This window comes from Geotrypetes seraphini, chromosome 8 (genome assembly GCF_902459505.1).
Source record: "Geotrypetes seraphini chromosome 8, aGeoSer1.1, whole genome shotgun sequence".
NCBI classification, from domain to species: domain Eukaryota; kingdom Metazoa; phylum Chordata; class Amphibia; order Gymnophiona; family Dermophiidae; genus Geotrypetes; species Geotrypetes seraphini.
Genome location: NC_047091.1, coordinates 22,024,106 through 22,038,669, shown reverse-complemented (window position 1 = coordinate 22,038,669; position 14,564 = coordinate 22,024,106). Strand labels below are relative to the sequence as shown.

The following is a 14,564-nucleotide window of genomic DNA, read 5'->3' as shown; positions in this document are numbered from 1 at the left end:
ATAGAGAATGACACAGGGACAAATTTGTCCCTGTCCCCACAGGAGCTCATTTTCCCGTCCCGGCAAGTTCTTATCCTTTCTCTGCCCCATCCCTGCAAGCTCAGTCCTCATCTGCACAAGCCTCAAACACTTTAAAATCATAAGTGTCCATGGCTTCTGCAGTTAAGGCAGAGCTTACAGGAATGGCACAGGGAAATTGAGTTCTTACAGGGATGGGGACTAATTTGTCCCCGTGTCATTCTCTAAACTGCACAACTTTAGAAATCAAAATGTAGTAAGTGAGCCAAGTATAGGACAATCGAGCTGTTGTGACATCACCAGTTGGGGTTGGCTCTTATTGGTGGAATGAGGCATTATGACATCACAATACCACTTCTGGTTATCAGAGGCTGAAACACTTCACACTATTTATTCAATTTTCCAAGAGCCATACCTTTTCCTTGTCTGATAATGTCATGTTAAATGATTTAGAAACAGACATTCGGAGTTGCCACTGTGGTCCAGAGGGAAAAGGATTGCAAGCTCAGGTTTCCCACACCCTGTATTAGCCAGGACTGGGAGTGCCACAGAGGCAGCTCTCGTAGCCCTAAAGGACGAAGATATAATCAGCACGCAGGACCCAGAAGAAGCCTCGGTGGATTTGTTTCTGGCCCCAAACTCTCACTGTGATGAAAGGACTAATGTTAATGGGGATTATTGAAGAGGGGAGAAACCCCCAAGAAAGTGCATGAAGGTTCATGTTGCCAGATTTTAGCCTCTGTGCCTACTGAGCAGGAGGAAACTAGGTTTAAAAAAAACGAGAGAGAACTTTTTAGGCACAGTGACTTATTAATGTGTGAAATTTCCAAACAACTTTCCAAGTTGTTTTGGTTTTTTTTATTAATTGAAAATTCTGTTTCTTGCCAAGCACAGTATTAGATACAATGATCCCAAGTGATCTACCGATCCATCAAACAAGTTGCCTGGGAAGAATATGGTTTTAGATCACAACCATCAACCAACATCATTTTTCCTGGTTTCATATTACAAATCCCACCCCTTCCCTCGTCATCCTTGCCCACTTCCTCTCTGCACCCTTCCATTTAACCAGCTCACCCTGTGGGGTCAGTGGCGGCTCCCCATGAGCGACCATACCTGGGGATGCATTCTCTCGTGACCCCATCTCCTGGCAGCTCCGTTATCTCCTATCTCCCCAATAGTTTTCAAATCATTGTCATGCTCAGTGTAGCATGACTCTTCAAACTGGTTCCCAGTGGTTTAAACCAGGGGTAGGGAACTCCGGTCCTCGAGAGCCGTATTCCAGTCGGGTTTTCAGTATTTCCCCAATGAATATGCATGAGATCTATTTGCATGCACTGCTTTCAATGCATATTCATTGGGGAAATCCTGAAAACCCAACTGGAATACGGCTCTCGAGGACCGGAGTTCCCTACCCCTGGTTTAAACATTTTCCATCCATGGCAGAGGTGGGAAATCGCAGTCCTCGGGGGGGGGGGGGGGCTTCAAGATTTCCACAGTGAAACTGCATGAGATTAATTTGCATAGGTTGCTTCCATCATATGCAAATCATTCTCGTGTGTAGTCATTGTGGAAACCTTGAAAACCCGACCGGATTGTGGCCCTCGACACCCTTCCCTGATCTGTGGGAGTGATTTCAATTTGCCCTAATGTGCTCCAGAGCCATTCCTCCATGGCTCACATTTGGGTTTTCGTTGCGCCTCCAATTTCAAGAGGCAATGCTCCACTTAAGCGTGCCCTCTGATCTTTCCTTAAAGCAGGGGTGTCAAAGTCCCTCCTCGAGGGCCGTAATCCAGTCTGGTTTTCAGGATTTCCCCAATGAATATGCATTGAAAGCAGTGCATGCACATAGATTTCATGCATATTCATTGGGGAAATCCTGAAAACCCGACTGGATTCCGGCCCTCGAGGACCGACTTTGACACCTGTGCCTTAAAGTGTCCAGCACCGAAAAATCATTAAACAGTAACGCTAACTACCTGCCAGGCACATGTTAAGCCATCTGCCTCCAGTTAATCGACTACATTTATTTTTTGTGTATATTGTTATATTACTTTAGTGAATTGTTTGCCTGTATGTGGTATAACTTCTAGGTTCTGTATCTTGTAATTTAAAGTGGAAAAAAAGGTAAATTCAGCCAAGTGCTGGCTTATGGGTAAATCCCCTTCCAGTGAATGTTTCCTTGTCCAGTACCTGCCATCAAATCTCATCCCACCATCTCATTTGTACCATTCCCTTTTCTCTCTTTCCTCTTGGTAGTCTTTCCACCTCTCCCCTTCTTTCCTTTCTTCTCCCAATTTTTAATGTCCATCGAGCTCTCCTGAAATTGCAAGCTGCTGGCCTCTCACTCTGTCAGATACCAAGGCCAAATCTTTAGCTCAGAGATCCCAGCACAGAGCTTAGCCAGCAAACAGGCAGTCTCAAATAGAGTGGCACGGGGGCAAATTTGTTCCCATTCCTGCAGGAACTCAATTTCACCGTCCCATTCCTGTAAGCTCTGCCTTAACCGCACAAGCCTTGAACTCTTATGATTTTAAAGTGTTTGAGACTTGTGCAGATGAGGGCGGAGCTTGCAGGGACAGCAAAAGAACTCACGGGGATGGGGAAAAATTGTTCTCTAATCTCCATTGCCAGTATGAGGTACTTACATGGTCCATTTTTACCTCTGGCCTTACTAGGCTGACCCTTCACATTTTCCTATCCTATAGGCTACTGATGTTATCCTCTGTTCCCCCACATCTTATGCCAACTAGCGATATTTATACCCCTTCCCTAATTCTCAGGAGAGGGTACTGTCCATAACACTGTCTCCTCCATTATTTTGGTATTGAATGGGGAAGGGGGGGGGAGAAAAAAAAGAAAAATCCACCATTCTGATGCCTCTTAACCGAGTCCACTTGTTTCCATAACAAGCTTAAGCTTGTCACTCAATATGGACTTTCACCATCGGTGCCCATCTCTTTGCCAACTGTTGCCCAGAATCTGCTCTACCCTGATTTATCAAATCTCGGCTGGAAGCAAACTCCGTCCATGCAGACACCGCTGAGCCCCACTAATTCAGGAATCTTGTTTACGAAGAATCCTGGCATTCCAAACTAAGGCCCTGGCACTGTGCCCTGCAGCCATTCCCAAAAACGGGATGATCTGAGAACTAGGCTAATGCCATACGGATGAATGATTTAATATGGAGAAGCAGCAGGGGAAAGCCAAATGAGTTAGTCTGAAGTGGGGGGTTAGGATAGGCGAAGCAATCAATTCCTATCAGCTCAGATTATTTCCAGGGGGTGCCTGCGGACCAATCAATTCATCTATAGGTGGACACTGCTGTGCCATGATGGATGCTTACTACAAGCCCTTAGGCACTTCAGCTACACTGTTCAATGTGGGGGGACAAGAAACCGTCCCTCATATTCTCCCCTCATTAAAGAATAGATTTGATAAACGACCCCTTGGTTGGTTGTTTTTTTTTTTTTAAATAAGTCATTCTCTCTCTTGCTCTCTTTGGTATGAAAGAGACGAGCTTCCAGTGCAGGTGATCGAGGCAGACAGCGTGCCAGACTTTAAGAATAAATGGGATACCCATGTGGGATCCCTGCGAGGGTCAAGATAAGGAAATTGGGACATTAGGGCATAGACAGGGGGTGGGTAAGCAGAGTGGGCAGACTTGATGGGCTGGAGCCCTTTTCTGCCGTCATCTTCTATGTTTCTATGATGTCATTTGGTCTCCGTACAAACTTGATTCCCTAATATCACGTCTTCAGTCAGCAATAGGGGAAGTTGGGAGGGGAAGTAAGGAAAGAAAAGTGGATGTCTGAGGACAGGAAAGCAAAGACGTTACACTTTTACTTATATACCGCAGGACCGTGAAGGTCTATGCGGTTTACAAAAGAAGTTGCACAATGAGATGAATTAACTTAAATAACCAAAATAATTGGGAAACAAATAGGTTTTCAGATGCCTCCTAAAATCCAAGTAAGTGGTTGAAGTCATAATTAAGGTGTTTAAATCTTTGTCCCAGGACGCGCTGCCCGGTAGGACAGAAGGCGATGGTGATAACTTTTTAAATTTGCATCCTCTCACAGATGGAAAGATAAAATTGGCATGTGAGCGTCTACTATGTTTGTTAGAAGCAAATGAAAATGAATCTGGGAGATAATTGGGAGAAAGTCCAAACCAGACAACCAGCTACAGCACTGCAATCTCCCCCTCCTCAACGCACACACATCCTCCCCATCTCCTAGCCTTTTAGTTTTGGTTTCTGTTTTGGTGTTTTAATTATGTCCGCATGGTTGTAATCCATTTTGCTTAAAGGCAGACTATAAATAGCAAACTATAAACTACTGATTAATGTGGAGGCGGAGCCTAAGGGTTAATGCTGTGGACTGAGAGTCTTGTGAACCTGGGCAAGTCGTTTAATTCGGGTACAAAAAAAACTCCTTAGGTCCCCTTTTATGAAACCACGTTAGGCTTTTTTTTATTGCTGGTAGGAATTCTATGAATGCCACAGCTTTTACCGCCATGGCTGGCGATAATAAAGCCTAATACGGCTTCATAAAATGTGAGGGGGGAGGGGGCGGTTAGATTGCGAGCCCCCTAGGGGCAGAGAAAGTACCTGCATGTAATGTGTACAGCGCCTGCGTATGTCTAGTCATGCTACGGAAATGATGAATAGTAGTAGTAATGGTTTTATTGGATATGCAGGTTTGGTTTTTTGGTTTTGGGGTTTTTTTTTTTTTTTTTGCCTCTTTATAAATCTTTATTGATGTTCATGTAGTAACAGTGCAATATATATGAATCTGAACGTATAACAAATCAAGAAAAGCACTTTGAACTTACAAATACAGTAGTCAAAAGTAATCTTTCCCCCACCCCTTTACTTAAGAACATAAGAAGTTGCCTCCACCGGGATCAGACCAGAGGTCCATCGCACCCAGCGGTCCGCACCCGCGGCGGCCCATCGGGTCCATGACCTGTCAAGTGTTCCCTGCCCTAAAAAAACCTATCCTTACTTCTACCTGTATCCTTCAATCCCCTTTTCCTTCAAGAATTTATCCAAACCTTCTTTGAATCCCTGTAGTGTCTTCTGCCCCACCACGACCTCCGGGAGTGCGTTCCATGTGTCCACCACTCTCTGGGTGAAGAAGAACTTCCTGGCATTGGTTCTAAACCTATCCCCTTTCAGTTTCTCCGAGTGCCCCCTTGTACTTGTTGTTCCCCACAGTCTGAAGAATCTGTCCCTGTCTACCTTATCTATGCCTTTCAGGATCTTGAAAGTTTGTATCATGTCTCCTCTAAGTCTCCTCTTTTCCAGGGAGAACAGCCCCAGCTGTTCTAGCCTGTCGGCATATGAAAGGTTTTCCATACCTCTTACCATTTTCGTCGCTCTTCTCTGGACCCCCTCAAGCAATGCTATGTCCTTCTTGAGGTACGGCGACCAATACTGGACACAGTACTCCAGATGCGGGCGCACCATTGCACGGTACAGTGGCATGATGACTTCCTTTGTCCTGGTCGTGATACCCTTCTTGATGATACCCAGCATTCTGTTTGCTTTCTTTGAGGCAGTCGCGCATTGTGCTGATGCTTTCATTGTTGTATCCACCAGCACACCCAGGTCTCTTTCAAGGGTACTTACATCTAGCAATGTTCCCCCCATTGTATAGCTGAACATCGGGTTCTTTTTCCCAACATGCATGACCTTGCATTTCTCTATATTAAAACGCATCTGCCACTTTTTGGCCCACTCTTCCAGCTTCGTTAGGTCCCTTTGCAGGTTTTCACAGTCTTCCGTGGTTCTAACCCTGCTGCAGAGTTTGGTGTCATCTGCAAATTTCTGTCCAATAACCCACTCTTATTTAAAGTAGTAATACATTCCCACCCTGGATGTGTAAGGAAATTGGACAAAAATTAAAGAGAAATGACAGCTATATAGAAGCAATAATAGATGCCAATGGGCCCCACACCGAGTTAAATACATTCCTATGCCCCGATATCTCAGCATTCATTTTTCATATTTGTAGCTGGAGCATAAGTTCGCCCACCAAAAAGGGAAGTTAAGGCGATCATAGTTCTTCCAATTACGTGTTATCATCTGCATGGCTATTCCCATCATAATTAAGAAAAGTCGGCATTTATAACAATCCATAGGGGGTTTAACATGTAATAGTGTTCCACATATTATGACTTATGACATATTACATAGTAACATAGTAGATGACGGCAGATAAAGACCCGAATGGTCCATCCAGTCTGCCCAACCTGATTCAATTTAAATTTTTTTTCTTCTTAGCTATTTCTGGGCAAGAATCCAAAGCTTTACCCGGTACTGTGTTTGGGTTCCAACTGCCGAAATCTCTGTTAAGACTTACTCCAGCCCATCTACACCTCCCAGCCATTGAAGCCCTCCCCAGCCCATCCTCCACCAAATGGCCATATACAGACACAGACCGTGCAAGTCTGTCCAGTAACTGGCCTAGTTCAATATTTAATATTATTTTCTGATTCTAAATCTTCTGTGTTCATCCCACGCTTCTTTGAACTCAGTCACAGTTTTACTCTCCACCACCTCTCTTGGGAGCGCATATGCAGTTGCTGTACAATATTGGAGAAATAATTCCACATCTCCCTACGTAATGGTCATGTTTAATTGCATTCTCTGCTTGTCTATGGGCTTGGACTAACATTTCCAATTTCTACACTGGCTTCCAAATGGTGAAACCATCATGTCAATTGGAGGTAGCCACTTATTCCTTTTTAGTTGGGGAAGGAAATTTGGTGAAAGGCGATTAATACTGAGAATTTATTTGAATAAATGTTTGATGGCCCTTTCAACAAATTACTTATTCTTAACTACAAAAAGAAATACATAGGCAGAATTCCTTCTTATCTTTTCATGCAAAAGAATTCCGACAGTGCTTATGTGTGTGAATTATAAGGGTTTCCTCTGATTTTCCTGGTCGTTGTTTCAGAATTTGCTAGAACTATTACAGCATGGTAGAATATGGTTGGATGAGTTGGCATTGCTCAGATCCTCTTCCATTCTGCGAGAGTGTCTTCACCCAGTGCTCAAGCCCGTAAAAACCCCCAACTGTTACAGGAATTTATATTCCATAATTACCATCGAGGCTCTATGATCGCAACAAATTTAGCTAGATATTACTAGGACGTCACAAACAAAATACATCAGCTATATAACAATGAGTTTAAATATTCAAATGCATCTTAAGAGATGAGATTTCATGAACCAAGATGCAATCATTTTGAATGGGCAGTCCATTCCAAAACAGAGCACCTTAGTGTGCAAAAGAGTCTGTTAGCATGATCTTAGATATCACCCCCTTAACATTAGGAAAATAGACAGTGTTTCTATAAACCATGACCTTCTAAAGGAGGAAAATACTTAATGATAAGTGAGACATGTAGAAAGATGTCTTGACTATTTAATCTTATGAAAACCATACAGCCTGATGTGGAATATTGTTAGAGATTAACTGGTAAGCAATATGGTCTTTGAAGCATAGAAACATAGAAAGATGACGGCAGAAGGGGACCATAGCCCATCAAGTCTGCCCACTCTATTATCCCTGCCCAAAGTACCCTCCAAGGGGTCACGCACAAGTGGCATCACCTCTACACTACCCTCGTAGAAATCCGACATGGGCATCCCATTTTTTCTTAAAATCTTGTATGCAGTGTATTAACAGTATATAATGGTCTAGTTGCAGTAGTCTGACATGTTGAAAGTCAAGTATGTGATATATATCTGAACAGCCTAAGCATGCATAATGATACAGTAATAGAATAAGTACATACCTGTAACATTGTACAATAATCCTGAATTGGTCAAATAGGCAAGAACTTATAATTTATTGTAATTGCCTAAGCTTCTAAAATGTTCTCTGAATTAACCTGACTAGCCATTGTTGGCAGAGTATCAACTCTGGACTGAGCTGTCATTTGTCTCCTCTCCAGGGGAAGCCATTCATCTTGCCCGGGACTTTGGTTATGTGTGCGAGACGGAATTCCCTGCGAAGGCGGCGGCGGAATACCTGTGCCGCCAGCACTCTGACCCCACCGAGCTCCACGCTAGAAAAAACATGCTGCTAGCTACCAAGTGAGTGGGAAGGAGTTTACACACTGGGCACAGCCAGCTTATCCTACGGTATCAAACGGCTCCAAGTTACACTGGTTCCTAGAAAGTGAATATTCATTATGAGCAGGTGCTGTTTGCACTGCTCTGTCACACTGCCTCCTCTTTTGTCTATATGGCCAGATCGTCGCCATTTTGCAACGTCTTTGGGCCAGTCTGCTCCTTGTGTTGCTCTCTCTCTCTCTCTCATGTCCTCCAGTATTAGAATAGTTAACTTGCCACCCCTGCAAGCACATTGCTGGAAAATTTCATTTTCCTTTGACCGGAGTCATCAAGCACCTCTCGTGCAGGTTTTCATTCGCACTCCTGCCCTTCACTGTATCTACACTTTTCACTTCTCTGTCCTACCCATCTCTCTGTATGCATCAACTTTTTCTTTGCCTGTAAAGAGAAGCTCCTCCTAAGTAACTCCTTGTTTTAGGTGTCATCGACTCGTGTTCGAGTTGTAGCGACTTGAATTACGGTGCTAGTCCGGAAAGGTCCTCCAGCGTCATCCCCATGGTTGCTTTAAACATGTCCAGTCATCTGATCGCAGGCCGCCCTCTTCGCCTGCTTCCTTTGATATGTTTAGGAAGACTGAAGGAATCCGGCGAAGAGGGTGGCCTTAGAATCGCCAAAATCATTTTTGGATTTTCCAGCTCTTCTCTACTTATTAAATGTTGCCTTTTTTTTTTTTTTTTTTTTTTGCAATACATGCTGATAATATTAAGCATTGAACATAGAGCCCTCCAGCCATTATCTTGACCTGCTATCTCACTGATTAGTCTACAATTAATGCATTTTGGGTGTGTTCCCCATTATTTTGTGTTTATGTGGCAGTAGTAGGGTCCACAGTGCCACACAGTATATTATACTGATAGATCTTGTATAGGGAATATTGGGCACAGCTGTCCCTTGCACACATGTCTATGCATATGGGGAGTGAGAAGTTGGAGATGAAAGAATAAATGCAGCCAGTTCTTTAGAATACATTGTAAAGCATATTGCTGGCTCAAAGGAAAAGCAGTCCAGCAAATGACTAAAGTCATTAGAATAAGGGCAGTGGTGGGAGGAGAGATCAACATTATTTGGTATGTGCAGGACGGGGTGAGAGGCTCCTGGAACATCTGCAGGTGTAGCCTCCAGCAGCCTGAAGCTCTTGCTTAACAGCGAAAAGGTGGTTGCAATCCAACTCTCTGATTCTCTATCAAGTTCAAATGCATTTCATCCGTGTGAGACCAGTTTTCACCACCCTTCATTCTACTGAACATACTCTTCTTGGCCTCTTTGATCACGTCGGTCAAATTCTCAATAGTAACCGTGATGCTGTTCTCTCTTCCCTCGCTATGGCAGTAGCCTCTCACTTAGTGGACCACTTATAGCATTTTTCCCTGTCTGTCCTGGTGGGCTCACAATCTATCTAATGTACCTGGGGCAATGGGGGGGTTAAGTGACTTCAGTCACAAGGAGCAGCATGGGATTTGAACCCACAGCCTTGGGGTGGCTGAGGCTGTAGTTCTAACTACTGCGCCAAACACTCTTCAAGTTACAGAGGCAGCCCTTCGGTGGTTCTACTCTTATCTATCAGATCCCTCTGATGCTGTTCGTCATTCAGGTACTTTGTACAGCACTGCTTACGTCATCGTAAAAGTCGCAAAGAAGACAGTCCCTGCCCAAAGAGCTTACAATCTAAACCGTGTTCCTAGGGATCGGTTCTTGGACCTATACTTTTTCAATATCTTTCTGGCCCTGTAGACTCTTGCTTCATGCAGATTATATTCAGCTCCTCCCTCCTGTTCTCCCACTTTTGAAAAATTAGATATGGCTGCTGACTGGTTAACGACAAACAAATTAAAGATCAACTCGCAGAAAACAGCAGTTATGATCTTTTCCAGCAACTATTAAGATGCTTGGAGTAGGGATAGACCAGGGGTGTCCAATGTCGGTCCTCGAGGGCTGCAATCCAGTCGGGTTTTCAGGATTTCCCCAATGAATATGCATGAGATCTATGTGCATGCACTGCTTTCAATGCATATTCATTGGGGAAATCCTGAAAACCCGACTGGATTGCGGCCCTCGAGGACCGACATTGGACACCTCTGGGATAGACAATACCTTTCCTTTTCACTCCCCCCCATTTCAAGGGTAGTTTCTTCGTCTTTCCTTGCTCTATTCGTTCACTTCTCTCCATAAACTTCTACATTCCTTAGTTCTCGCTAAACTCGACTATTGTAATTCCATTCTTATTGGCCTCCCAAACTATCAACTTCACCATTTACAGCTCACTGCAGTCAAAGACTCCTTTATCGCCATTCCAAATTAGAGCACATCCTTCCTATCACATATCGTGTTTCTCTTTTAAATGCAACATTCTTACTTTCCAAATTCAATCTTCACCTGCTGGATTATTCCCTCTTTTAGCCAATTATTTCTTGATATCCGCAGAAATTCATCTTACTCAGTTATGGCTCCAATTTTATGGAACTCGCTTCCATTTAATCTTTGCACTGAAAGTTCATTCATAAGATACTAGGCCCAATGCTGACTATTTTTCACAAACTTTCAATGGATCATTTTCCTTCTTTTCATGGTTAAATTCAGAATATTAAGTATTCTTAAGATCCTAATGTATTTTTTTTTCTTTTCCTAAGAGCCTTGAAATTGTTGTAACCAGTCCTTCTTGGCTTTTCCTTGTGTTTCAGTTACGTCTTGTCTTGTTTAGTGTTAATATAAAAAAAAAGAAGAACCCCTACTATAAACTATCCAATTAATCGTGAACAATAAAAAGCATGAGTAGAATGCACAAACATTATTGAACATTAAACATCATTAAATATTATCCAGTAATTATCCTATATAAAAAATTATTTATTTTATTCTCAATATTTTCAAATTTCAAACACATAAGATAAAAAAGACAGACAACATCAAACACAAATACAATACAAATACAGATGTATGTATTGTATTTGTGTTTGATGTTGTCTATGTCTTTATCTTATGTGTTTTAAATGTTTGAAATTTGAAAATATTGAGAATAAAATAAATTTTTTATATACGATAATTACTGGATAATATTTAATGATGTTTAATGTTCAATAATGTTTGTGCATTCTACTCATGCTTTTTATTGTTCACGATTAATTGGATAGTTTATAGTAGGGGTTCTTCTTTTTTTGATATTAGTCTATTTTGAACTTCCTTTGCTTTTTGATTTCTCTCAGGTTTGTTTGATTGTTTAGTGTTAAGTCATATTTTATAAATTTGTTCCTTCCCCCTAATTTTTTTAAATTGCAAACTGCTTAGATTTTAAACTTGTGTCGATATTTGCGGTGTATCGAATAAACTGATTCTCACTTGCTCTTCCTTTTTTTCCTTCTCTCTTCTTTAGGCAAATCTGTAAAGAATTTGCAGACCTCCTCGCTCAGGATCGTTCTCCATTAGGGAACAGCCGCCCGTCTCTGATCCTGGAGCCTGGGGTACAGAGCTGCCTCACTCACTTCAGTTTGATCACACATGGCTTTGGGGGGCCAGCGCTCTGTGCAGCACTCACAGCTTTCCAGAACTATCTGGTGGAGTCATTGAAGGGGGTGGATAAAATGTTCCTGAGTAGCACGGGCAACGGCCACGCGGCCGGAGACTCCAAAACCTCAGATAAGGATGTGAAGCATCGAAAATAGCTCCCCCCCCCAACCCTGGGGCATCCAAATGTGGGAAGGCAGAGGGAGAATCAGATCTTCCAGTCTGTAAGAGGAGAAGCCTGATCCTGTCGTAAACATTGGGGGGTGGGAGGTTGAATATTTTTTAAAAAATGAACTTTGAGAAAACTGCACAAAAGACCCATTAATTGTGTTTTTAAGAAATGAACACATTTCGTACAAGGTGAAACTGAATTGGACTCCAGACTATCAAGGTCGCACTCAACTGGAAAGGACCAACGATGGAAGAAGGTGGCCATGACGGCAGACAGGGAGCAGAGTTCACCCACCATCATCCACAACACACTCTTTACAAAAGAGAAGCGTCTGTCATGAGCAAGATCCACTGGAAAGATGTGTAAACAAATTCTTCATGTCTCTCTTTATTTAAGGCAAAATTAGAGACAGATGGTGGTTGGGATGATGGTTTAGATTAAACCCGGGAGGAAAGAGCAAACCCAGGAACTAAGGACAACAGCTTCTAACCAAGTTTCCTTTCCTAGGAGAGGGGGGAGGAGCGAGGAGCAGCTCCTTGCCCCACTTTGGATCAGGCACTTTTCACACTGTTTACAGTTTCATAAGAGAAATCAGTTGTTCAAATACAATGGACATTAGTTCTTTGGCTGTGGATTTTATTTTTTTTTTTAACACCTCTTTCCAGAGCAGAGGACAGGAAAAAAATGGCTCTTGTGTATGGGCAGGTTTCTAGCATCTCATGCTATCCGAACTCTTTGAAAAGGAAACCTTGATTCCACGTTAGTGTAGCTTTTAACCTGGACTCGGAACCCATTCGGGTGGCACCCAAGCCACCTCGGTCTTTTACAATGTAGAAACAAAAGGTTCTACACCAGCACAAAAAAAAAGGACTAAACTGTTAAAGTCATGTAAATATTTATTTATGTGTAATTAAATCAAAATGTTTTAAAATGTCCAGTGCACGTTATTTATATCTGAAAGGCGTATAACCTCTTTGGATTTTCTACTGTTAGAATATATAGGGAAGACGAGGCATCCTGTACTCACCCCTCCCCCATATATCTCCAAAGATGTGAAATTTCCCTGTTTTTGTGGTGGTGCAGGGGGGGGGGGGAGATCTATAAACTGATAACCCCACTACTGTACCAGAGAAGACAAGCCACAAGACACTTGCGTTTGGGATTCTGAGACTGCAGTACCTCCATAGCCCCAGGTACGTTAGCTAGATTGTGAGCCCACCGGGACAGATAGGGAAAATGCTTGAGTACCTGACTGTAAAACCGCTTAGAAAACCTTGATAGGCGGTATATAAAATCCTAATAAACTTAAACTTAAACTTAAGAATGTCCATCTCCTGCTCTTAATAAACTTTTCTTTTTTTGAAGACTTCTATCTCCTCTCATGCTTCTTTTGCCCACAGTGGTACCTGTACACGGCCTCACAGATGCTGGGAACACCTAGATGTAAACCCATGATCCCCGTTACCCCTTCCATCGGAACTGTTACTGAAAACCAAATATCTTGCCATCTTTTTTTTTTTTTTTTTTTTTTAATTCTTTATTCATTTTCAAACTTACATTAAATGTATATATATATTCAATCACACGAACAATAAATATATCATTAATATTCTATCATTTTACATTACATAAATTCTTATCCCTCCCCCTTCCCACCCCTCCCTACCATATATTCCATAATCATATAAATACATATTAATAAAATATCACTCACCCGACCCAAATTAGTTGATATATTTAAGGGAAACATTTTCAACTAATCCATGCAATATTTTGTTAATGGTTTCCACACATCCTGAAATTTCTTGAAATATCCCCGCTGTATTGCAATAAATCTTTCAATTTTATAGATATGGCATAAAGAGTTCCACCAAAAGCTATAATTTAATCTCCTCCAATCCTTCCAATTATATGTAATTTGCTGAATGGCAACCCCAGTCATTATAAGTAGCAATTTATTGTTGTTCACAGAAATCTGACTTTTTGCTCTCATTTCCATAGCAAATATCACAGTATCATAGGATAATGCCTCTGGGTTATCTAATAAACTATTAATTTGGTCCCAAATTGATTTCCAAAAATTCATAATAAATGGGCAATGAAACAATAAATGATCTAAAGTTCCTGCTTCTAGATGGCAGTGCCAACATCTATTAGACAAAGAACTATCCAGTTTTTGCAATCTAACAGGGGTCCACAACGCTCTATGCAACAGAAAAAACCAAGTTTGTCTCATAGATGCCAACACTGTACATCTCATCCTCCAAGACCAAATTCGTGGCCATTGAGATGCAGTAATTTCATGCTTAATCTCAATACTCCAAATATCTCTTAGACCAGTTTTTAATTTCTTTTTAGTAAATCTAGTTAATAGTTTATACCACTGGGCGGCCTGGTGACCCAAGAAGTCTGTCTAATGCAATATCCTCCTTAAAGCAGGATGGTGGGGTTCCCCCCTATTAATTGTCTCACAATGTGCTCTCCAGGAGGTCTTCTGGACATATCATTGTTTTCAATCACCCTGGCTTAGCAAAGTGCTCATCCAGATTTGCTACAACTGGGTGCCAGTTGCATACCAACATTTTGGAACAGTGGCATCATACACATAAGTGCTTGGCACACAAATGGCATAGCATGTAACCGAAAGTGTGCTGTATCCGAAGGCATAGGGTTACCAGATGTTCAGAAAACCCGGACAGGTCCTCCAGTTAGAGGACTTTACGG

At 42.1% G+C, this 14,564-nt stretch overlaps 1 protein-coding gene across 2 annotated transcripts in view; it reads left to right on the top strand.

Moving 5' to 3' along the window:
* Nucleotides 1–12,973, top strand: part of TFAP2E (transcription factor AP-2 epsilon) — a 67,147-nt gene extending 54,174 nt beyond the window's left edge. For both annotated transcript variants that reach the window (XM_033957075.1, XM_033957074.1), the window contains 2 exons: nt 7,990–8,131; nt 11,538–12,973. In XM_033957075.1, coding sequence (XP_033812966.1) covers nt 7,990–8,131; nt 11,538–11,826 — 431 coding nt within the window. In that variant the 3' untranslated portion in view covers nt 11,827–12,973. The remainder of the gene's footprint in view (nt 1–7,989; nt 8,132–11,537) is intronic.
* The last annotated feature ends 1,591 nt before the right edge of the window (nt 12,974–14,564 follow it).